The sequence below is a fragment of the Mobula hypostoma genome, chromosome 11, assembly GCF_963921235.1.
Source record: "Mobula hypostoma chromosome 11, sMobHyp1.1, whole genome shotgun sequence".
In the NCBI taxonomy this organism is placed as follows: domain Eukaryota; kingdom Metazoa; phylum Chordata; class Chondrichthyes; order Myliobatiformes; family Myliobatidae; genus Mobula; species Mobula hypostoma.
Genome location: NC_086107.1, coordinates 100,961,973 through 100,987,346, shown reverse-complemented (window position 1 = coordinate 100,987,346; position 25,374 = coordinate 100,961,973). Strand labels below are relative to the sequence as shown.

General features: G+C 44.8%; 1 protein-coding gene across 12 annotated transcripts in view; it reads right to left on the bottom strand.

The window, feature by feature from the left end:
- triobpb (TRIO and F-actin binding protein b) overlaps nt 1-25,374 on the bottom strand; it is a 305,286-nt gene that overhangs the window by 223,695 nt on the left and 56,217 nt on the right. For 11 of the 12 annotated variants that reach the window (XM_063062679.1, XM_063062675.1, XM_063062672.1 and 8 more), the window contains exons 3-5: nt 9,749-9,827; nt 9,475-9,646; nt 7,295-7,712 (exon numbers count right to left, since the gene is read on the bottom strand). In XM_063062679.1, the coding sequence (XP_062918749.1) occupies nt 7,295-7,712; nt 9,475-9,646; nt 9,749-9,827 (669 nt within the window). The remainder of the gene's footprint in view (nt 1-7,294; nt 7,713-9,474; nt 9,647-9,748; nt 9,828-25,374) is intronic. The other variant, XM_063062673.1, reaches the window with a different exon arrangement.

Here is a 25,374-nt window from a genome sequence, read left to right as displayed (position 1 = left end):
AGATCCTCCATCAGGACATCGTCAGGCTGAGTCCTTCTCCAGGTCCTGAGGAAGGGTCTCGGCCCGAAACGTCGACTGTCAACTCTTTTCCACAGAGGTGGCCTGGCCTGCTGAATTCCTCCAGCATTTTGCGTGTGTAGCTCTGTAGGTTAACTGGCTGCTCTAAACTACTCCTAGTGTGAGTGGTAGAATCTGGGAAGAGTTGATAACAATGTGAGAGGATAAATAATGTAAATAGTATAGGATTTGTGTAAATGGGTGGTTGATGGTCAGCGGACTGAACGGCCCTTTTCCGTGTTGTATACGACTCTGATCACATCGAGAATCCATTGCCCTCGTTGAGGGTTTTAAAATTTGTCTTTAATTTAGTATTTATTCAGAGAGGCCCTTCCAACTCAATGATTTGCACTGCCCAGCAGCCCACCTGTTTAATTGGCCTAATCACAGGACAGTTTACAATGATCGATTAACCTAACTGGTCTTTGGGAGGAAACCAGAGCACCAGGAGGAAATCCATGCAGCTCATGGGGAGAATGTACAAACTTCTTACAGCTAGTGCTGGAATTGAACCCTGAACTCAGGAACGTCCCCAGCTGTAACGCTAGTTGCTACGCTGCCGTGGCGCCCACATATCCAGGAAGTTGTAAGGGAAACAAAAAAGAATTTGAGTTGAAATACAAAAAAAAATCCATCTCATTAGGCACACCACGAGACATTCTGGGTCATTACAACCAGCTCATTCTGTCCTGGTTTCTGTGACATCTAATCTCCTTCCAATTAAACACACAGCTCATTTTTATACTACTTAATTTCTTCAGCCTCAGCTGTTTTCCTGGGTGGAATAAATCCCACTTGTTTGTGGGAGACAGTCAGAGACAGATTTTTTTTTAAATCATATTTTCCGAATGACACATTGGAAAAGCTGGTTAAAGGAAAAAGGCAGAATCCTTAGCTTTATAAACAGGGTATAATACAAGGAAGGTATATCGGATTTCCGTGTGCATCTCTCAGATCAGCAATGGATCCAGTTCTGATCCCCACACTTCAGCAACTCTTGGAGAGTGCAGAGGAGATTTGCCAGATCGGTGGCTTAACGATAGAGAGATTAGGGGAATTTGTAGCACTCTGCTTGGAGCACAGACGGCTAAAGGAATGTATAATAGAACCGAACAAAATTATAAATGGATTTTATAGAATAATCACGATAAACTATCTAAAGTAGTGGTCGCCAACCAGTCAATTGCGATCGACCGGTCGATCTTTGAGACTTTCCCAGTAGATCCCAAAAAAAAAAGAAAAAGAAATACACAAATACATTATTCCTGATAAACCTTTTGATGCAAAAGCAAATTTTACCCCTGGAGCGCATATGTGAGTCGTTTTTAACCCACACTTAGTTGCTTTCCCTGGTTTTTGTGCTTCTCTTTTCCCACTGCAAACAGCTCAGCTTGTTGTATTTGTTAGAATGGCTTTCGAGGATTTTACAACTTCCTCACTCTTTTGCACTTAAAGGAGAAAACGAGAGGTGAGGATATTTCACAATGAGTTTTAAAAAAATGTCCATGAAAATGACATCCCCATCGATAAACTGGAGGTAATTACTACTGATGGGGCCCCAGCAATGCACGGTGTGCGCCTTGGTTTTATAGCACTGTGCCGTAATGACCCTGATTTTCCCAGCTTCCTGGATTATCACTATGTGATTCATCAGCAGGTCTTGGCTGGGAAGGTCGTGGACTTCTCTCATGTAATGACACTGGTGGTCAAACTGATAAACTTGATTCGAGCAAAAGTGCTTCAGCACTGCTTATTCAAGGCGTTATTGGATGAGCTCGATGCCGCTTACGAAGACATAATTCTTCATGCTGATGTTCGGTGGTTGAGTCGCGGGAAAGTGCTGCAACGATATCTTGACTTGCTGTCTGAGATAAAGACTTTTCTGTCGACAAGAAACGAGGAGCACGAGGGACTGTCAGATGATGCGTGGCTACTGGATTTAGGGTTCCTGACAGACCTAATGGCTAAATTAAACGCACTTAGCAATGAGCTCATGGGAAAAGACCAACACCTGCCCCACATGATAAGCGCAGTAAATGCATTTAAGGCAAAACTCGGTGTTTGGATTTCAAATTTCAAGAACAGGAGGCTGACACGCTTTCCCAACTTGGAGAAAATGTTACAGGCCATCAAGGAAAAAAATGCTTTTTGGCCCGAGCAGTACTGTGCTTACCTAGACAAACTGGCAATAGAATTTGATCGGCGTTTTGAGGAGTTAAACGTCATGAAAGATATTGCTGCATTTATTTCAAACCCATTTCTGCCAATCGATATAGAACAGATAGCAGCCAAATTCCAGCAAGTATTTGGTGTGCTAAGTGCTATTGAAATGGAAATAATTGATTTGCAAAATGATATCGAGCCTAAAGCTAGATCAAGGGACAGTGACTTCTGGGGGCTTGTCAATTTCCTCATCTCACCACATGTGCACTAAAAGTCATTGCCTACTTCGGGTCAACTTAGCTGTGTGAAATTGCATTTTCACAGATGAAAATCATTAAATCTAAGTACAGGAGCTGTCTTACTGACAGACACCTCACAGACTGGCTGACTGAGCCAAATTTCAGGGAACTAGAAGAAAGTATTCAGCCCCAGTCACCACACTGAGTGCAACAGTCAATTTTTATTCATTTATTTTTCGTGTTGAAATAAAATTAAATAATTAAACTTAGAATTAAAGGTATGAGGTATTGTAATATTCTTAAAGAAAGACAGCTATGGCCTGTTTGATATGCTAGTTACAGTGTTTTCTTGGTTGAATTAATTTGAAAGTTTGACGAAAGCATTTTATGTAATTCAATTACAATTAGCCCAAATAAAAAGCCTCAAGTTGGAAGTACAATCTGAGCTGTTTTTTCTCTAAACTATTAAGTAGGTCGATCTTGCCTTTCACTAAGGCCGAGGTAGGGGATCTTGGGCTTAAAAAGGTTGGCAACCACTAATCTAAAGAAAAGCAAATAAACTTAAGGAGAACTAACAAGAGAAAATCTGCAGGTGTCAGAAATCCAAACAACACACAGAAAATGCTGGAGGAACTCAGCAGGCCAGGCAGCATCACGGAAAAAAAGTACAGTCACCGATTTGGGCTGCGACCTTCGGCAGGACTGGTTGACATCTCAGGCTGAGGCCTTTCAGCAGGACTCTAAGGAGAACTGGCTGCATCGCCGTCTGGTATGTGGGGGTGGGGGTGGCGCAGAACTAGACAGGATCTAGGAGAAAGCTGCAGGAAGTTGTAAATTCAGCCACTGGTATCATGGGCACCAGCCTCCCCAGCATTGAGGACATCTTCACATGGCAATGCCTCAAAAAGGCAGCACCTATCATGAAAGACGCCCCCCGCCCCCATCACCACAGACATGCCCTAGTCTCATTGCTACCATCAAGGAGGAGATACAGGAGCCCGAAGGCTCCACTCACAGTGTTTCAGGAACAGCCTCTTCCTCTCCGCCATCAGGTTTCTGAATGGACAATGAACCTATAAACACTACCTCACTATTTCTTCTTCTCTCTCTTGTTGCAATTCTAATTATTTTTATATATGCTTTTCATTGTAATTAATAGCTTTTATTGCCACGTATTGCAATGTATTACTGCTGCAAGACAGCAAACTTCATGACACACGCCGGTGATATTAAACCTGATTCTGATTCTAGTTGGCAAACAAAACAAAAGGTAGATGAGAGATTGTCATGTAGTGTGCAAATGGTGGTGGATAGGGATTCAGAAGTCACACCCAGTGGGAATTTGTATGAACAGCCAGCATTCCGTCAAGGGGATGAATTGTCCCTTTCTACAAGCTCTGGTCAGCCATAGCAGGAACTGAGAACTGGGACTCTCCACGCCTCACAGATTTGTGTATTTTGTTAAATGGCGAGCTTTTTACTTCTGTTACTCTGCACTGACAACACATGTTCTTGCTGGTGGCAAAACCAGTTTCCTCTGGATAGCTGTCACTATCAGATTAAACCCTCCCCTAACAGGCTGCAGAGAACTGGGGGAGAGATTAAAACCAAAACGATGAAATAAAGATTCCATCTTGGAATGTAGCCACTTGTCGTAACATTTACAGCAATAATTCATGGCTCCCTATAGACGGGGGTGATTTAAGATGCCCAGTGAGCCCACTGAGGTTATTAATGCTGCAATGCAATTTTAACACCAAGCCCATGTTGTCTCAACATCCAACCATGAAGAGATGAGGGAGAAGCTGATGGACTGGGGGAGGAGCTAATGGACCAGGAGGGAGGAGCTCATAGACTGGGGGAGGAGCTAATATACAAACATACCAGGGGAGGGGCTAATAGGCCAGGGGAGATGAGCTAATAGACCAGGGGGAGGAGCTAACAGACCAGGGGGTGGGGCTGATGGACCAGGGGAGGAGCTGACGGACCAGAAGGGAGGAACTAATGGGCCAGGTGACCCAGTCCAGTTTATAAACACCAGTGCTCCATGATTCCCTCATCTCTACATACCTCGCAAGGCCCAACTGCCCCAAAATTAGCAAGCAAGGAGCCCCCACCTATCCACCCCATCCTGTTACCAACCGGTGTCTGTGCAGGCACCAGGAGGGAGGGTACTGGGGGAAGGGGCAGTGCAAATGATGGTGGAGGACCCCTTGGAGCTCTATCTAGAAAAGCACCTGGCACTCCAACTTCTGAGGGACAGAAGGAATACCTTCTGCCCAACGGGTCCACTGCACCACACATGCCTTCCTCAAAGCTACTGTGTCCAACACTGTCTGAAAAATATCGCACTCTGCTGCCTTACCTAGATGTCCTTCAAATATCTCCGAGTGATATGACTCCATCGGGAGGGAGGAGAGGAGGGGATCACACATTCCTTCCATGCTGGGGCGAAGACACTTCTCTGAATCCACAGAGTATCAAACAAATGTTGTAGCATAGGGCATCAGTAATAGTCCCTGTGTTAAAGCGCAGGAACAACAACTTCTTCACACTGGGGGGGGGGTGAGGATATGGAACGAGTTGCCAGAGGAGGGGGTTGAGGCAGGTACAATAGAATGATTTAAGAAACACTTGCACGGGTACATGGAGGGGTGAGAGGCTTGGGGGGATATGGGCCAAATGCAGAAAATTGGGACGAGCTGGCTGGGTACTGTATTCGTCAAAGACTCATAGAACTGAAGGACCTGAATCGTGCATTTCTCTGTGATTCTCGGAGGAGGGCTTTTGGCCCATCTAGTCTATGCCAGCTCAAGATAAAACAACCCTGTTAGTCCCACTCTTCTTCAGCCCTGCAAATAGCGCTCGTAACATCATTTTGAATTAACAACAAGCATTGAATTCCAAATCATAAGTACATCCCAAGTTAACATTTTCCTTGATTTCCCATTGCCTGATATCTCAAAGCTTTGCCTCCAGCTTCCCCAACCAAACCTGGAAAGGAAATTTTCATTCTGAGAACCATTCAAGCAAGTCTTCTCTGTACCCAAATCCACAGTCTTACCACTAGGACATGATACTCCAATTGTCGCCTAATCGGAATCAGAATCAGAATTTTTTATATATATAAAATCGTTGCCAAAATAAGCAGTGAAAAAAGCAGAAATAAAAAATAGTAGTGAGGTAGTGTTTGTGGGTTCAATGTCCATTCAGAAATCTGATGGCAGAGGGGAAGAAGCTGTTCCTGAATCACTGAGTGTGTGCCTTCAGGCTCCTGTACCTCCTTCCCGACAGTAACAATCAGAAGCGGTGTATGCCCTGGATGGTGGGAGTCCTCAATGATGGACGCTGCCTTCCTAAGGCACCGCTCCTGGAAGATGTCCTGGATACTAGGGAGGATAGTACTCATGATGGAGCTGAACAATTTTATAAGTTTCTGCAACTTATTTCAAACTTGTGCAGTAGCAGCACCCCCCCCCCCCATACGATGCTGATGCATCCAGTCAGAATGCCATTCATACCCTCCCAGTTTGCTTCTGGAGCCTAGGGCCCCATTTCCTGAACCACCTGCTCACTCACTGTGTTCTACCCATTTACCCAGTTCCCTTTGTTTGGTGCAACCTCTACAATGGCACCGCTTAAACTGCAGTGTCTCTCCTTATTCTCAGTGTCAAACTCTATCAGTTTATCCAGCTACATTAACTCTCATGGGCCACGTTTACCAATTCAGTCTGCCTATCTACATCTTCTCTCATGCTTTTACAACTCTCCTCGCTGGTTACCGTACTTCCAAATCTTGTCAGCTGTAGATTTGGAAGTTTCGCCCTTCAGCTGCAGTCTAAGCCATTAATATTAAGTGTATCCTTGAAGCACCCCACTTCCAGTCTGAAACTCATTAACTTCTTCTACTTTTCCCCATTCCGGCCTTTCACCACCTCTCACCTGCCCATCACTTCCCCGAGTCCCCTCCTCATTCCCTTTCTCCAATGGTCCACTCTCCTCTCCTATCAATTCCTCCTTCTCCAGCCCTTTACCTTTCCCCCCAAACACCTTCCAGCAAGCCTCCTTCCCCTCCCCCCACCTTTTTATTCTGGCCCCTTCCCCCTTCCTGATCGGTCCTGAACAAGGGTCTTGGCCCGAAACGTTGACTGTCTATTCATTTCCATAGATGCTGCCTGGCTTGCTGAGTTCCTCCAGCATGTTGTGTGCATTGCTTTGGATCTCCAGCGTCTGCACGCTTTACCCTGTTTAACGTTAACCCACCGCTGCTTTCTGCACTGGGGTGGTTCCTCATCCATATTGCTTCTGAAACTTTAATCTGACCTGCAGCTTTGCTAACTAGCCTGCTGAGGTGGTGCTTTATCAAACACCCCTTGAAAATTTATAGGCAGCATCCACTCCATTCTCTTCATCAGCCTTACCATAACATTTCATCACTCACGATTCCCCTTCAGCCATTATGTGCTGCCTCGCTTTCATTCTCTACAACTTTGCCAAATTTTTCTCTGACCATAATCCCTAAATACGTTCCCACCGCTGATATTAAACCGTCTCTGCCTGGCACATCCTTGCGCTATTTTGGAACAGCGAAGCAATATTTGCTGTCTATTAATGTCTGTCTCAGATTTACAACTGGTTTTTAACTTCCCACAAATGAACCCTCCCTCTTCTTTTAACCACTTCTAATGATTTAGACACCACAATAAGGCCACTCTTTGGTCTAAATCAAAGAGTGCCATGGACCAATACCATTTAAGCAAGGGATCTATGGACCCCTGGCTGACCAGTTGCCTGGCACATAAATCGCGGGGGACAGATGTTACAATCGTTCCAACCTGCGTTGTTGCCCAAACAAGCGTTCCACCTCCTCGCGCCCGGGGCTCCGCGTCCGCGTCCTCTGCCCCAGTTGTTTACAGTCCTGCTCCAGCTTCTCTCGGCCGATGATCCTCTTGGGCTTTGGGATGTCCGCCAGTGCTGTGTAGTCCCTGCGGAGGAGCCTGGACTCCGGGTTGCCCACGGTGGAGGCTGTGCCCCAGCTCGACCCCGACTCAAAGGAGCTCTGGGACGAGGTGAGCCGGCCGAGGTTGAGCAGCCCTCCTCCTCCTCCCGCACTCCGGGCCTCTGCAGCACGGCGCCCGTCGGGGGACTGGCTGTGGACAGAGTCTGACTTTGCTCGCTCCAAGGAGAAGTACCCACTTTCCACCCGAGGCTTGCGGCCAGTCACTCGCTCAGCGCTCACCAGCTCTGTGCCTGCTGGAGAGGAGAACACAGTCAGACCGGCTGCCCACCTCCCTCCAAACACCATACACATCGTCAGATCCAGCTAAAGGAACCGCAGTCTTGGCTTTGTCCCTCCACACCAGTCCGCACCCAGCTCTGTAACCTCTTCCTTTACACTCCAAGATGTCAGTGCTCTGGCCTCCTGCCCATCATCCCCTCAGTTTTAAAGGCTCTGCCTTTGTTCCCCTGACTACAGGCTGTGGAGTTCCCTCACTAAGTTCTCCAATCTCACTCCCCTTTAACAATATACTGTACTATGGATGAGTAAGTCAACAACCCACACATCGGGGATGTGGGAGGGAACTGGGGCACCTGGGAGCAACCTACACAGTCACAGAGAGAATATGTAAATTCCACACAGACGACACTTCAGGTCAGGATCGGATCTGGGCCTCTGGGTCTGTGACGCAGCGGCTCGACCAAATGAGCCACTGTCACGTCCCCAGAATGTAAATGGCGGCACAGTTTGACAATTTCTGGCCTGCCATTTCTGGTTCACTCTGTGAGACTCAGGACGTTTCACGTGGGCTCTCAAGCTCAGAGCTGCCGAGCGTGGGCAGCCACCAGAGTCGCTACAGACCACTAGCTGTGCAAATGGTCACATGGTGTCTACAGGAAATTCAGCAGGTACCAACTGAGAGGCTTTACTGCTGCGGGTGATCACACCTCCAGAAGGTACGGCTCAGATCACATCCATGGTGTCGTAGGGAAAAGGAGACCGGAAAAGTCAGTGTGCGGTGAAGTGAGCAATCCCCAAATCTCTTTGGACCTCCACTGCATTCATGTTTTGACCATTTAGAAAGTAGTCTGGTCAATGCAAGTAACCTCATAATTGTCTACTAGGATATCCGTTTGCCCCATTGTTTCCCAGTCTCTCAATCACGCCCTCTTTGGAGCCAAGCAACTGGAATCTGTACTGTGTACTGGGGACCGATTTTTTAAAATGTAGATCGCTGTACTAGTGAGTTACTAGCCCATCATCAGAGTCATGTGTTATTACAGTGAACAGCGCAGTCTCAGTGCAGATTCTCGGAGAACACATTGTCACATCCTGCCAATATCCCTGCCCATCATCCCCTGTTGGCCAGATCCCCAACCAGTTCAACAACTTGCCTTCGATTCTGTGAAGTGAAGAAGGACCATGGAAGGAAAGCTATTCTGAAGAGTTGGGGGCATAATGACAGTGTGTGGAACAGTGGGAAGCACTGGTTTCAATCGAAGAAAGGAGGGGATGAAGAAGGGGGGAGGAGAGGGAACGCCAACTCAAGAGGCCTGCGTCGGGCATTTTCATGCCTTATAAGGCGCAGATTGGAAGTCTGTGTGGGGCACCACTCCTCGCACAGACACTAGAGCAATGTGTGGTTAAGTGCCTTGCTCAAGGGCACAAACACGCCGCCACAGCTGAGGCTTGAACTAGCGACCTTCAGATCACTAGACGAGCGCCTTAACCACTTGGCCACGTGCCCAACACAATAAATGAACAAGATGAAGAAGAACATGTTCTGAAGTCTGAGGAACCAGAGAAGATTCTGATGGAAGCCCAGATACAAAAGCAGCAACAGAAGAAAGAGAAGGTATATATATTGCCCAGAACTGAGCAAAAGAGCATGATTGGCTAGAATATCCTAATTGTAGGGTGGATGGCATTGGGATTCAAGGAATTATTCCAACCTAAATGAAATCCCGCTTGGATGAATCTTGTCATCTGTAAGAGACAATGTTACTTTGACATTACCCCGCGAGCCCACTGAATTGGTTCTGCTGCACGACTGGGCCCAAGTTGGACTCTCGGTGTGCAGGTCCCTGTTCCTGCTCTCTCCCTGCAGTGTGGAGACATTGGACCCCGGTGTCCACTCTCCTCTTAACAGGCAGCCCCTGGACCCCGCCGTACTGGATAACTCCGAGATCTGTGGGGTTAGGAAAAATAAGCAACTGTTAAAGGCAGCGATGGCTCCCCCTGATCCAGGCGGTGGGTGGGGGGGTGGGAGGAGGGCTGGAATGCTGCTTACCCGAGAGGATGAGTCCGCTGACCATTTCCTGCGGATCTGACTGGTCAATGGATTGTGCATTCTCGATTCCGCCTGCCAGCTTCAAAGCAAAAGCCAAGATCAATCACAGCCACAGGAGGAAACCATTCAGCCCTTCTTCAGCAACGCGCACACAAAATGCTGGAGAAACGCGGCAGAATCCATTTCATCACCCAGTTCCACCAGTTAATCTCTCCCTCAATGCTTTTGGTGCACAACACTGGCACCATGAGCTCCCAAAACGCTATCCAACTGAGAATGAAAACTTAACTGGCCTTTTGAGGAAAAGGAGTTTTAGACTATGCAACTCTTCATGCAAAGGTGCAATATCTAATTACATTGTGGCTCACACAAAATGCTGGAGGAACTCAGCAGGTCAGGCAGCATCTATGGAAAGAGTAAACAGTCAACGTTTCAGGTCGAGACCCTTCATCAATCCCAAAACGTTGACTGGTTACTCTTCTCCATAGATGCTGCCTGACCTTTACAGTTTTGGGCCCCATATCTCAGAAGGGATGTGTGGTCATTGGAGAGAGTCCAGAGGAGGTTCACAAGGATGATTCTGGGAATGAAGGGGTTAAAAATGAGGAGCATTTGGCAGCTTTGGGTTTGTACTCACTGGAACTTAGAAGAAGGTGGGGAGGGGGGAAGAGATCTCATTGAAACTTACCAAATGTCGAAAGGACGAGATGGATGGATGTGGAGAGGATTTTTCCAATAGTAGTGGGGGTATCCAGAACTCGAGGGCACAGCCTCAGAATTGTGGGGTGACCTTTTAGAACAGAAGTAAGGAGGAACTTTTTCAGCCAGACAGTAGTAAATCTGTGGAATGCTCTGCCACAGACTGCGGTGGAGGTCAAGACCATGGGTATATTTAAGGCGGAAATTGATATCTTCCTGATCAGTCGGGGCATCAAAGGATATGGCAAGAAGGCAAGTGTACGGGGCGGAGTGGGATCCGGGATCAGCCATGATGGAATGGCGGAGCAGATTCGATGGGCTGAATGGCCTAATTCTGTTCCTTTGTCTGATGGTCTTATGGACCTACTGAGTTCCTCTAGCATTTTGCTTGGGATTTCTAGCATCTGCAGAATTTTTTTGTGTTTGTAGTTCTTCTGCTTTAAACTTGTCCTACCACAGAAAGTAGATGCCCTGTATATTAATTCATTGTATCCCACTGCTGTTACTTTAGCCCATTCTCCAATCTTCTCATTGCCAAATTCATACAACCTATCCATGGCCTGATATTGGTGAAGACTTTTCCTACCTGTGAACTGGTGTCTAGAAGTAAATACAAAACATCCAGTTACCTTAACCAAAGCTCTGGACATCCGTGACATTATTTGTATTCCAAACTTCTCAAGATAAAAGCTCATATTCTAACAGTCTTTTTCTTAGTGAGACAATTTTCATTGAATCTGTCCTTGGATTCCTAAATATCTTTCTTCCTTTGATGGTTCACAATACCACACTGGAAAATATCTTCCTTGGCACCAAAGTGAACCATCTCACAATTCCTTATATTGAACTCTATTTGGCTTACTTGGTCTATCTGCCATTTTGTAATATTTTGCTCCAACCAGTGAATAATATTTGAGTAGTCCCAAGTGTCCCTGTGTTAGCATTCAGGAAGAGTGATCCAATTATCCCACTGCCTTGCTTTTTCTGTTAACATAGCACTGCACCTTTGCAAAATGTTATCCAGTTCCAATGCAGCAGAGTAACAGAGCTGGTAGAGCTGCTAGCTCACAACTGTAGCCACCCAGGTTCACTGCTGTCTGTGTGAAACCTGCACGTTCTGCGATCACATGGGTTGTCAGCAGAGCTCCAGTTTCTTCCTACATCCCAAAGATATACTGTATAGCCAGTAGGCTCTTACTACTGAAAATTGCCCCTAGGCTGAGGGAGCCCCTTGGCCAGATCTAAGAATGCAACGACTACCCCACAGCCTGAGTTCAATCCTGACCTCTTCCACTTCTCTGTGTGGAGTTTGTATGTCGTCCTTGTGACCACACACGTTTTCCCTGAGTACTCCAGTTTCCTCCAGCATCCCAGAGATAGGTTTGTTCATTCATTATGAACCGTGTCATATGACATGGGCAATCGTGGTCTTTCCATGACCATTATTATGCTTGGCAAATTTTCTACAGAAGTGGTTTGCCATTGTCTTCTTCTGGGCAATGTCTTTACAAGGCAAGTGACCCCAGCCATTATCAATGCTCTTCAGAGATTGCCTGCCTGGCGTCAGTCGCATAAGTCGCATAACCAGGACTTGCGATACGCACCAGCTTCTCATACGACCACCAGCTACCTGCTCCCATGACTTCACGTGGCCCTGATCAGGGACTAAGCAGGTGCTACACCTTGCCCGAGGGTGACCTGCAGACTAGTGGAGGAAAGGAGCACCTTACACCTCCTTTGGCAGAAACGAATCTCCACCCTGCCACCCAAAAGATAGGTAAGTTGGTTTATTATTATCACTGGTACTGAGATACAGTTAAAAATCATTATTTTGAATAACATCTAAATACTATATACCAGTTGATTACATCAGTATATTGAAGAAATACAAGGGAATATAGTAACATTGCAAAATAAAGTGTCACAGTAAGACAGAAAGTGCAATGCAGGCAGGCAATAAGGTATAAGGCCATAACAAGGTACATTGTGAGATCAAGAATCCATTTTATCATACTTGGGGACTGTTCAACAGTGAGACAGAAGCTGTCCTTGAGCCTGGTGGTATGTGCTTTCAGGCTTTTGTATGTATTGCCTGCTGGGAGAGGGAGAAGGGAGATGGGAGACAGTCCAGGGTGGGTGGGGTCTTTGACTCCGCAGGCTCCTTTACTGAAGAGCCCATGATGTGCTAAGCTATGTCCACAACCTTTTGCAGTCTTGAACAGAACGGTTGCCATACCATGCCACGATGTAACCAGACAGGATGCTTTAGAACATACAAGGGGTGATAAGTTCGTGGCCTAAGGTAGAGGGAGTCAATTTTAGAAAACCTAGCACATTTATTTTTCAACATAGTCCCCTGCTACGTGTACACACTTAGTCCAACGGTCGTGGAGCATACGGGTCCCTTCTTTGTAGAAGTCAGTGTCTTGGACCTCCAGCAGTGGTCCACAGCGGGGGTGATTAATAAGTTCGTGGCCTGAGGTGGAGGGAGATGAGTTATTAACTTCAAACTTCCTGCATAATCACTCAAAGAGTTGAACTGCAAGTGCACAAAACGAGAGCTGTATAACTCATCTCCTTCTACCTCAGGCCACAAACTTATCAATCTTCCCTGCTGTGGACCACTTCCACAAAGAAGGGATCCGTATGCTCCACGACCGTTGGACTAAGTGTGTACATGTAGGAGGGGACTATGTTGAAAAATAAATGTGCTAGGTTTTCTAAAATTGACTCCTTCTACCTCAGGCCACAAACTTATCAATCACCCCTCGTAGAACAGACAGCACAGGAACAGGCCCTTCAGCCCACAGTGTTGTGCCAATTAATTGGCTAACTAAACTATCCTCTTCTACCTACATAATGTCCATATCCTTCCATTTTCCTCACATTCATGTGTCTATCTAAATGTCTCATAGAAGTCCCTAATGTATCTGCCTTTATCACCACTCTAGGCAGCAAGTTTCAGGCACCTGCCACTCACTGTGCAAAAAACTTGCCCTTGCATCTCCTTTGAAATTACCCCCTCTCACCTTAAATGCATGCTCTCTGGTATTAGAAATTTTAACCCTGGAAAAGATACCGTCTATCTTCTCTATCTTTGCCTCTCATAATCTTATAAACCTTCATCAGATCTCTCCTCGGCCTGGGCCGTTCGAGAGAAAACAACTCAAGATTGTCCAGCCTCTCGTGATAGCACATGCCCTCTAAACTAGGCAGCATCCTGGTAAACCTCTTCTGCAAACCTCTCCAAAGCCTCAACATCCTTCCTGTAATGGGGCAACCAGAACCATATGCAGCCTAACTAGAGTTTTATAAAGCTGCAACAAAACGTTTGACTTTTGAACTCCATATCTCAACTAATAAAAGGCAAGCAAGTCATGTGCCTCCTTAACCACCCTATCAATCTGTGCAGCCTCTTTCAGGAAACTATGAACTTGGACCGCAAGATCTCCCTGCTCATCAACACTGTTAAGGATCTTGCCTTTAACAACATACGGTTTCTTTTCATTTGACCTGCCAAGGTGCAACACTTCACATTTAGCGAGGTTAAATTCCATCTGCAATTTCTCTGCCTACATCTGCAACTGATCTATATCCCACTGTATTCTTTGCCAGTCTTCTACATTATCCACAACACCACCAATCTTAACATTATCTGCAAACTTACTTATCCATCCAGGTCATTTATATACAGCTCAAACAGCAGAGGTCCCAGTACAGATCCCTGTGGAACACCACTTATCATAGACCTCCAGCTAGAATAAGTCTCTTCAATCACTACCTTCTGTCATCTATGGGCAAGCCAGTTCTGAATCCAAATGGACAATTCACTATAGATCCCATGCATCTTAATCTTCTAGATGAGCCTCTCATGAGGGATGTTGTCAAACACATTACTAAATCCACATGGACAACATCGACAGCTCTACCTTCATCAATCACTCTCATCACCCCGTTGAAAAACTCAATCAGTAATCAGTTAGTAAGACACAACTTATCCCGTACAATCAGGCTCTCCCTAATCAGGCCGCACTTTCCCAAATGTTCATAAATCCACTCCCTAAGAATTCTCGCCAGTATCTTCCCTACCACTAACATGAGACTCACCGTTCTACAGTTTCCAGGATTATCCCTGGTTCCTTTCTATTGAAACAACATTAGCTACTCACCAGTCCTCCGGGACCTCGCCTATAGCTAGAAATGACACAAAGATATCGGTCAAGACCCCTGTGATCTCTCTCAATAACCTGGGGTTTATCCCACCAGGCTTTGGGGATAGTGTTCTTTAAGAGACCCAACACAACCTCCTCCTTTACATTAAAATGCCCTAGCATATCAATATGCTTGGCACTGATTTCCCTGTCCTCCAGGTCATTCTCCGTAGTAAAGTACTCATTAAGGATCTCACCCCCATGCTCCACATCCGAGTAAATATACCCCCCTTTATCTCCGAGTAGTCCCACCCTCTTGCTCTTGACGTATGCATAGAATGCCTTGGGATTCTCTTTAATCCTACTTACCAAGTATTTTTTATGGCCCCTCTTGGTTTTTCTAATTCTGTTCTTGAATTCTTTCCTGGCTTCTTTATAATCCTCAAAGGCTCTGTTTGGTTCTAGCTACCTAAGCCTTACATACTGTTCCTTGGAACTTGCCCAAAAACAGATGTTCTCAATTAACTCTCCCTAGTTCCTGCCTAATGCTCTCATAATTTGCCCTGTTCCAATTTAATACTCTCCCACAAGGTCTGTACTTATCCTTATCTATATTTAAAGAGCTGTGGTCACTGTTCTCTAACTACTTGCTCACTGAAAGGTTGGTCACCTGGCCAGGCTCATTACCCAACACCAGGTCCAGTCCTGCTCCTTCTCTTGCTGGATTACCTACGTATAGATTTAAGAAAGCCTTCTGGATACACCTAACAAATTCTGCCCCATTTAAGCCTCTTGAACTCAGAAGGTCCCAGTTTATATTAGAGGTTGAAGTCCCCCATGACAACAACCCTATTGTTTTTACACCTTTCCTTAATCTGCCTGCATTGTTCCTCAACGTCCTGCTGGCTACGGGGGGTCTGTAGTATTATCCCATCAGGGTTAGTGCACACGTCCTATGTAAGTTCTGCCCATATACACCCAGTGGATGAACCCTTCATCATGTCCCTCTGCATACCACTGTGATACTGTCTCTGATTAGTAGTGCAACTCCCCCACCTCTTTTATCTCCCTCTCAATCTTTTCTAAAACATTGAAACCCTGGGACATTAAGCATCCTGTCCCTCTCTCAACCAAGTTTCAGTAATGGCATCAACATCATAGTTCTATGTATTGATCTCTGCTCCAAGTTCATCAACTTTACCTATAAAAGTCCTGGCATTAAAATACACACATTTCAAACTATCCATCCCATCATATTTATTACTTTCCTCCTGTCTGTTTTTACTGGCCCTGACATCTACCTTCCTCGCCATCGCTCCACTTTCTGACCTGGTACTCTGGTTCCCACCCCGCCGCCCCCCGGCCAACCAGTTTAAACCCTCCCGAGTGGCACCAGCGAACCTCCCAGTCGGGATATTGGTTCCCCTCCAGTTCAGGTGCAACCGGTCCCTCTTATACAGGTCACCTCTGCCCCAGAAGAGGTTCCTATGATCCTAGAACCTGAAACCCTGCCCTCTGCACCCGTTCCTCGGCCACTCATTCCATCATCCTGTTCCTTGCCCAACTAGCAATTAGCACTGCGAGTAATTCAGAGGTTACTACCTTGGAGGTCCTGTCTCTTTCCGAATTCTTTATATTCTGTGCAGGGCCTCTTTCCTCTTTTCTACCCAATGTGCACTATGACCTCTGGTTGCTCACCTCCCCCTTGAGAATATTCTGCAGCTGCTCTGAGACATCCTGGACCATCGAACCTGGGGTGGTGGGGGGCAACACACCATCCTGGCATCTCTTTCATGGCCACAGAATCTCCTGTCCGTCGCCCTAACTATCAAGTCTCCTATCACAGCCACTCTGCCTGACGTTACCCTTCCCTGCTGGGTTTCAGAGCCCACCACAGTGCCACTGTCCTGGCTACTGCTGCTGTGCCTATCCCAGCAGAATCCAAAGGGTGCACTTGTTGCTGAGGGGAACGGCCACAGGGGAACCTGCACTGACTGCTTGCCCCCCTTACTTCTCCTGGTGCTCATTCAACTACTATCTGAAGCCTTTACTCGAGGTGCGACCACCTCAGTAAAAGTTTCATCCATGAAGTTTTCAGCCTCCTGGATGGTCCCGAGTGCATCCAGCTCCAGATCTTTGACTTTGTCAGTCAGAAGCTGAAGTTCCGTGCACTTCCCACAGATGTAATCATCAGGGAGACCGTTAAGTACTCTGCAATCCCACATCTTACAGGAGGAGCAGTCCACTGCCTTAACTACCATCCTGTCTACACTTGTTATACTTAGGTTCAACAATCAAATAAATTATTCCAAGTGACTTAGTACCCTTAGTCTCCACCTGTTCTCACTGAAACCTGATGAGCCGAAACCTCCCACTCGGACCCTGACCCACTCCAACAATGGCCACTCTTTTAAAACCCAACTTCTTTTTATTGGCTCTTGCTAAATTGCTAATAACCCAAGCAAGCTCCCACTCCGCAGACAAGTCCTGACAGGCCCTGCTCACTTGTTTAAAATGGCACGTAAACTCCAAAAGGAACTGTCTCTAACTCTCTCCGGAGGGAGATCAGTGGGGAGAAACAAGTGAAGGTGCTGTCGGAATGGCAGATCATGGTGAGCATCTTCTTCCACGCCCTCCTGCAACTGCAGCCGTGTGTAGGCAGAGACTGTGTCCAATCTCAGTCACTATGCTGGGCAGGGCAGACCCTCACTGGCCCAAGTACGGAGATTTACTCAAGGATCTCACAGTGTTGGTCTCTGTGGCTCCTGTTTACATTTGTGTTCTCTGAAACTTTCAGAAGCCTGCAGAGGCCTGAGAGGCCATAGATTCAGGGGACACACCATTGGGCTGGTGTGATGGGTTTTTTTAAGCGTGTCGTACCAGACATTCAGCCATTCTTGTCTAGCACGTGGTGTCAGGATTAACCGGGTCACATTATGTGACGTTCCTGACTCGACCCTTGTATTTTTTACGAGGCTAGCTTGACACTCAACCCGGCATGGATGGAAAGCGTACTCGGGGGTGGCCCGACCTGGATTTGAACTCGGGAACCTTCGCTCCGGCGTCCGGCGCTGATCTCACTGCGCCACCAGCCGGCCTGGTGTGATGGTGAGAGTGGACCACTGCAACACACCAGATGAAAACGGCCAAAACAATCGCGACAAACCCGGCAACATTAGCAAATTGGCTGTACAAGGGAGAAGTTAAGTTACATTCAGCCCTGGCAATGGACAACGAGCACTGAAGGCAACCCTAGAGTAAAGCAGAAAGTTGTACAAACATCATGGGTAGAGTCTGCTGACCATTACAGTCCTTTGGCTGTTTGCCCTTTGCTCTTTCTGTTGATGGCTTGGGGTTCACATGTGGACCCTCTTGTACCAGAGAGCCCGCCATCGCCGGGTCTGTACTGCAGACTGCTCTGCATGCATGTGGCTGATGAACCTCCTTCTCCTGAGCCCAGGCCCTCGGTGACAATGCAAGCCCAGTGGCGGGCCCCATCACCTGCTTCCAAAGTGATCCGCAAGCAAAGGAGTTCAGAGCCGCTGTTGTCTGTGGCAGGAGCACAAAATCGTAGAGGGAGACAGCACAGAAATCGGCCCTTCGGCCCACAGAGTTCATGCATTCCAGCAAGCTCATACCAATCCTACACCCGTTACTCTCCCCAACTTCTCATCAACTTCCCCCAGATTCTACCACTCACCCACACACTAGGGACAACTTATGGTGACCAAAAAGCAGGCAGGGCTATAGTCTGGCATGGACTAGATAGGCCAAAGGGCTTGCCTCTGGGCTGCCCTGCTCTATGCCTCTACGACCACAACTCAAACATCTCTGGGATGTGGGAGGAAACCGGATGACACGTAGAAACCCACAGGGCCACAGGGAGGAGGAGCAAACTCCACACACATGGCCCTGGAGCTCGGGTCTGAACCCGGGTCTCTGGTGCCGAGAGCCAGTGGCTCCACTCCGATGTGCCAGCCCGGATCTCAGCTTGACCTCTGGATATCCTGCCGGGCTCGTCACACGCTGCAATACTGGGTGAAAGCTTACAATCACAACCCATTCAAAACTGCACCGATATGAGACTGCAGCGTCGGTTACATGCAGGCCTAATGTGCTTCAGCTCGGTAAATGGAGGTGGTGTAGTTTATTCACCTTCAGACAGCTTTCCGAGCAGTCCATGAACCCGTGAACAGGCTGGTGACCCTGTGAAATTCATCGCCATGGCTGTGGAGGCCAGGTCATTGGGTATATTTAAAGCGGAGGTTAATAGGTTCCTAATTAGCCAGGGCATCAAATATTATGGGGGGGGGAGGGGGGAGGCCGGAGAATGAGGTTGAGAGGGAAAATAAATCAGCCATGATGGAATGAAGGACCAGACTCGATGGGCTGAATGGCCTAATTCTCTTCTGTCTTATGAACACTCCCTCACTATTCTGCTCAGTTTTCCCTCCATTTATCTTATTTTGATATTTATTATTTAACTTTTCGTATCTTTCTTTTTATGTATTGCACTGTACCGCTACCAAAACACCACAAATTTCACAGCATACATCAGTGACAATGAGCCTGATTCTGACTCTGACAGCTTTTGTAGAACCAGCAGGGAAGGAGGCTGTTTGCTGACTGTGCTCTGCAGCAAGCAGATTAGTCCCCATCTGCAGCTCTTGTTGAAAACTATTAATGCAGCTCCATCTGAAACTCTTCTGCTTTTACCTTCCGGGTAGTTAATTCTAGTTTACAACAAAGTTCAGAGTAAATTAATTATCAAGGTACATGTATGTCACCATATACAACCCTGAGATTCATTTTCTTGTGGGCATACTCAATAACTGGACAATTCTGATTTGATGGAGAATAGATGTGAAAGCACAGAGGAACATCTGGAGAAATTTCTGAAACGCCCGTCCGCTGCTGTCGTTACTGTGTGGTCGGGAATCCTTCGGAGGGTAGGCCTCAAAATCCCTGGCCTTGCCTGCTTTTGGCGACCAAGAGAGAGGTCGAATCGCTCAGACAGAGATGGCGCTCAGTACTCGGTGTTGGAGAGCTGATCAGAGCTCGAAGTTTTCAGATGACTCAGAGTCGGATTGTGGTCGGCATGGCAGGGAGAGTTTTTCTTCCTTCTCCCATCTGCGTGAGATGTGGGACATTTGAGAAACTTTGAACTTTACTGTGCTCACGGACTTTCTTCATCATTACACTGTTTGTAACTATATGTTATAATTATGTGGTTTTGTCAGTTTTTTCAGTCTTGGTTTGTCCTGTTTTTGTGATATCACACCAGAGGAAATAATTAATGTATCATTTCTTAACGCAAGCATTACTAAATGACAATAAAAGGGGACTGCGTGTCTTCATAATCTAAATCTGTAGAATAATAACCATAACAGAATCAATGAAAGACTGCTCAACTTGGGCTTTCAACCAGAGTGTAGAAGACAACAAATTGCAAATACAAAAAGAAATAAATAACAATAATAAATAAATAAATAAGCAATAAATATTCAGAACATGAGATGAAGAGTCCTTGAAAGTCCATAGGTTGTGAGAACATCTCAATGATGGGGCAAGTGAAGTTGAGTGAAGTTACACTTTTGGTTCAAGAGTCTGTTGGTTGAGGGGTAGTAACTGTTCCTGAATCCGGTGGTGAGAGTCTTGAGGCTCCTGTACCTTCTCCCTGATGGCAGCAGCAAGGAGAGAGAATGACCTTGGTGGATGGTGGGGGCTCCCGACAGCAGATGCTGCTTTTCTACAACAGCGTTTCATGTGGATATGCTCAATTGTGGGGAGGGCTTTACCCGTGAGGGTCTGGGCCATATCCACTACTTTTTGTAGGATTTTCCATTCAAGGCCATTGAACAACAGCTCACTGTAATAAAAAGATCTCCTCATTCCTTCTCCAGTTTAACTTAAATCCCCTGGTTCCTGGTCCTCCTACCAGTGGAAACAGTTTCTACCTTTCAATGCTATGAACATACCTCATAACTTTAAATATCTCCGGCAAAGCTCCCCCTTAGCTATCCTTATTTTATGGAAAATAAGTCTCTCCTCATCACTGAATTCTCTAGCACCCTCTCCAAACACATGATCCCCCCCTTCCTTGAAGTATGAACGTAGGAATCTAGAACTTACCTTAAGCTATTCTGTACGGAGACCAGGACTGATTCTGGCCACTAACATTGACCGAGCTGTGAGTGGCACCACCAGCCCTGGTAATCCCCTCCTGGTAGTATCTGTCTCACAATCGGAGCAATCTCCATTGTGGTGTCCACCTGGTACGGTGCTGAGAAGCAGCTTGCTGAGACTACTCAGGCCAGAGCTGCAGGTTACAGTGAGGACACCGTGACATCATAATCGGGGTGATGAAGCTGGCGAGCAGCACACAAGCAGAGGTGAGTAAAGGACATAAATCAGCATGTAGTCATGTACAGTATTTTCCATCAGCGTTGGAATATAAAGGAACAGCTTGGAAGGTGCAAGAGCCTCAGGACTCACACCACCAGGTTCAAGAACAGTTGCTGCCCCTTAACCGTCAGGCTCTCGAATAAAAGGACTACACTCACTTGACCCATCATTGAAATGTTCCCACGATCAATTATCTCACCTTAAGGACTCTTTGCCAATTGGCAGATAATGTAACTCGGCTACTCAGTATAATTCATTTGGCACAAAAAAGGGAGGAGATGAGTATAGTAGTAGCCTTGGATGCAGAAAAAGCATTTGATAGATTGGAATAGGATTTTGTATTTAAAGTATTAGAAAAATATGGGTTAGGAACACCTTTTATAAACTGGATTAAAACTTTAAATACTAACCCTAACGCTAAAGTAGTGACAAATAGTCAAATTTCCACACCATTCCAGTTAAAAAGGTCAACTAGACAAGGTTGTCCATTATCACCTGCTTTATTTGTATTGGCAATAGAACCATTAGCAGAACTAATTAGAATTGATCCAGATATTAAGGGTTTTAGAGTTAATCAGGAGGAATACAAAATTAACCTATTTGCTGATGATGTTTTGATTTACTTAACAAACCCACAGCATTCATTACATAAATTACCTTCTAGATTGGATGAATATGGGAAAGTATCAGGGTTTAAAATAAATTGGGATAAAAGTGAAATTTTACCTCTTACTAAAGGAGACTATAGCCAATGTCAATTAGCAACCCAATTTAGATGGCTGGTAAATGGTATAAAGTATTTAGGTATAAGACTTGATAATGATGTAAAGAATTTATATAAATTTAATTATTTACCACTATTGAAAAAAATTCAAGAAGATCTTGATAAATGGATGATACTACCAATAACATTAGTGGGTAGAGTCAATGTTGTAAAAATGAATATATTTCCTAGATTACAGTATTTGTTTCAAACATTACCAATACAATTGCCACAGAAATTTTTTCAAGAGTTAAATAAATGTGTGAGAAAATTTCTTTGGAAAGGTAAGATGTCAAGAATATCATTGGAAAAATTGACATGGAAATTTGAGTTAGGAGGGTTACAACTTCCAAACTTTAAGAATTATTAGAAAGCAAATCAACTTAGATTTATTGCAAACAACAGGAATTCTGCAGATGCTGGAAATTCAAGCAACACACATCAAAGTTGCTGGTGAACGCAGCAGGCCAGGCAGCATCTGTAGGAAGAGGTGCAGTCGACGTTTCAGGCCAAGACCCTTCGTTCCTGAAGAGTCCTGACGAAGGGTCTCGGCCTGAAACGTCGACTGCACCTCTTCCTAGAGATGCTGCTTGGCCTGCTGCGTTCACCAGCAACTTTGATGTGTGTTGCTTAGATTTATTGCATATTTCTTCAATGATCGAAAACTGGCATGGATTAGAATAGAATTAGATAAGATAGGAGAAAATACACCCAAAGGTTTGATATATAAATGGGAATCTAAATGGATACGGGAAAAGAAAGAATCTCCTATATTAAAACATTTGATTGATCTATGGAATAAGATAAATGTTGATAATGAAATAAAGAAATCTTTATGAGCAAGGAGACCTTTGTTCCAAAACAGACTTATTCCTTTTACAATGGATAATCAACTTTTATATAATTGGTACCAAAAAGGGATTAGATGTATAGGAGACTGTTATGAACAAGGTATATTGATGTCATTTGAGCAACTAAAGAATAAATATCAAATATCAAATAACACTTTCTTTTGTTACCTCCAATTCAGGGCTTACTTAAAAGGCAAACTGGGTCAAACAATGTTTTTGCCAAAACCCAATGAAATTGAAATTTTAATTCAAAAAGGAAAAATTAAAAAAATTTATTTCTTGTATGTATAATTTGATTCAAAAACAGACAATTAAACAAGGAATCCACAAGTCAAAACAAAAATGGGAAATGGATCTGAATATTAATATTGATGAAACAAATTGGTCAAGACTATGTTTTGACAATATGACAAATACAATAAATGTTCGACTTAGATTAGTACAATATAATTTTTTACACCAATTATATATTACGCTGCAAAAAATAAATAGATTAAATTTAAACTTATCTGATCAATGCTTTCGATGTAATCAAGAAATTGGTACTTTCTTACATTCTACTTGGTCTTGTTCTAAAATTCAACCTTTTTGGATAAATTTAAGAGTCTTATTGGAACAAGTTACTGGAACTCAACTTCCACATAACCCTGTATTATTTCTATTAGGTGATATTGAAGGGATAAAACCGAAACTTAAACTGAATAAATATCAGAAAGAATTCATAAAAATTGCATTGGCAGTAGCCAACAAGGCTATAGCAGTTACTTGGAAATCGGATTCATATTTAAGTATGAATCGTTGGAACAATGAAATGTCTAGTTGTATTCCACTCGAAAAAATTACTTATAATTTAAGAGATAAATATGATACATTTTTGAATATTTGGCCCCCTTATTTACAAAAGATAGGATGGCATATTTAGTTGCTCTGATGATAAAGATGTTGGTCCCTTGGGGAAAGTAATAAATAAATATACTAAATTTATTTTGAATCCCATGGAGCATGTGGAAACCTTCCAATATCCAGGCAGTTCTTCTTTCTTCTTTCTTTTATTTTCTTTTTTTTTCTGGTAGGGATATATATCGGGGGGGGGGGAAGAAAACTCAATAAAAATTATATTTTAAAAAAAGACTCTTTGCCTCGTTTTCTCATGATCTCGTTATTTATATTCGCATTTGCTCAGTTTGTTGTCTTTTGCACTCTGGTCGATCTTTCATTGATCCTGTTACAGTTACTATTCTGTAGATTTGCTGAGTAAATGAATCTCAGGATTGTCTATGCTGGTACTCCAGCTGCAGTGCTGTCGACAAAAAAGCCTTGCAGAGGGTGGTTAGGGGAGCAGAGAAGGTTTTTGGGGTCTCCCTACCTTCTGTCCAAGACCTCTTTCAGAGTCGATGCCTCCAGGAGACACGGTACATCATTAAAGACCCCTCACACCCTCTCCATGAACTGTTTGTTCTTCTGCCATCAGGCAAACGTTACAGGAGCATCAAAACTAAAACCACAAGGCTACTAAACAGCTTCCTTCCACAGGCAGTCAGACTGCTAAATAGCTGCTCTACCTGACTCTGCTTTGGACACTTTTAACTTGCACTGGACACTTATAACTGATTTTAACTGACATATGGCTGTTGTGTTTTACTATTTATTGTTATGTTTATTACTTAGTGTTGCATTTGTTATGATATGATTGCACTGCTCCTGGGGAACGCTGTCTCATTCTGCCCTGCAGAGCTGATGTGCGGTCAGAATGACAATAAAGCTTTTTGAATCTTGAATCTTGATAATAACATTTACTTTAAACATTCTGGGTCAAAAGGCATACCAAGGGAAGAAAATAATGTCAGCTTGCCTCCCTCTTTCATTCTATTCCCTACGATTAATCCCCTTTTTCCTGCTGGCGTCTATTTGCCCATTTGTTCTTTGAGTGTGTCTCTGTCAGTGCTGGATCCTCTCTCCATCCTCCAATAGTATTGGGCTTGGTGGCAGAGGAAGGGGGGGATTGCAGTCTGAGGATGGAGGAGAACTGAGGTAATGGCGCGTTACTCTTTGAGTAGTTTATATGATTAGTAAATTTACCTTTATGTATTTCATATGTGTGTCAATATCCCCTAGGAAAGCATAATGCTGTACCCACATTGCTCCTTCTATTCCACGTATCTCCTCGGTTCATCTTCATGTGTCTCGTTACTAACAGAAAGACACATTATTCAATATCTAAAACTATAAGGGTTGCCGACTCCATTGACACTTTTAAACACCAACTCAAAACCTATTTATTTAACTGCTGCTTTTAACTAACATCTTTTTCTCTTTTACTATCATACTTATATTTTATTTGCAAGTCTGTAAAGCACTTTGCACTACATCCTCTGTATGAAAACTGCTCTGTAAATAAGTTATTATTATATCTCAGAATTACGTGAACAGTACATTACAGAATTGGGCCATTCAATTTGTGCCAGTGTTTATCCTCCATGGCCCCTTCATCCTTTTCCATCTCCATTCTCACTCCACTTCTTGAATTTACTTAGCATACCCTTAAAGTACTCCTTTGGGGCGTCACGGTAGTGTACTAGTTAGCACAACGCTTTACAGTACCAGCGAACCAGGTTCAATTCCCGCTGCTGCCTGTAAGGAGTTTGTACGTTCTTCCCGTAACTGCGTGGGTTTCCTCCGGGTGCTCCGGTTTCCTCCCACAGTCCAAAGACGCACCGGTCAGTAGGTTAATTGGTCATTGTAAACTATCCTGTGATT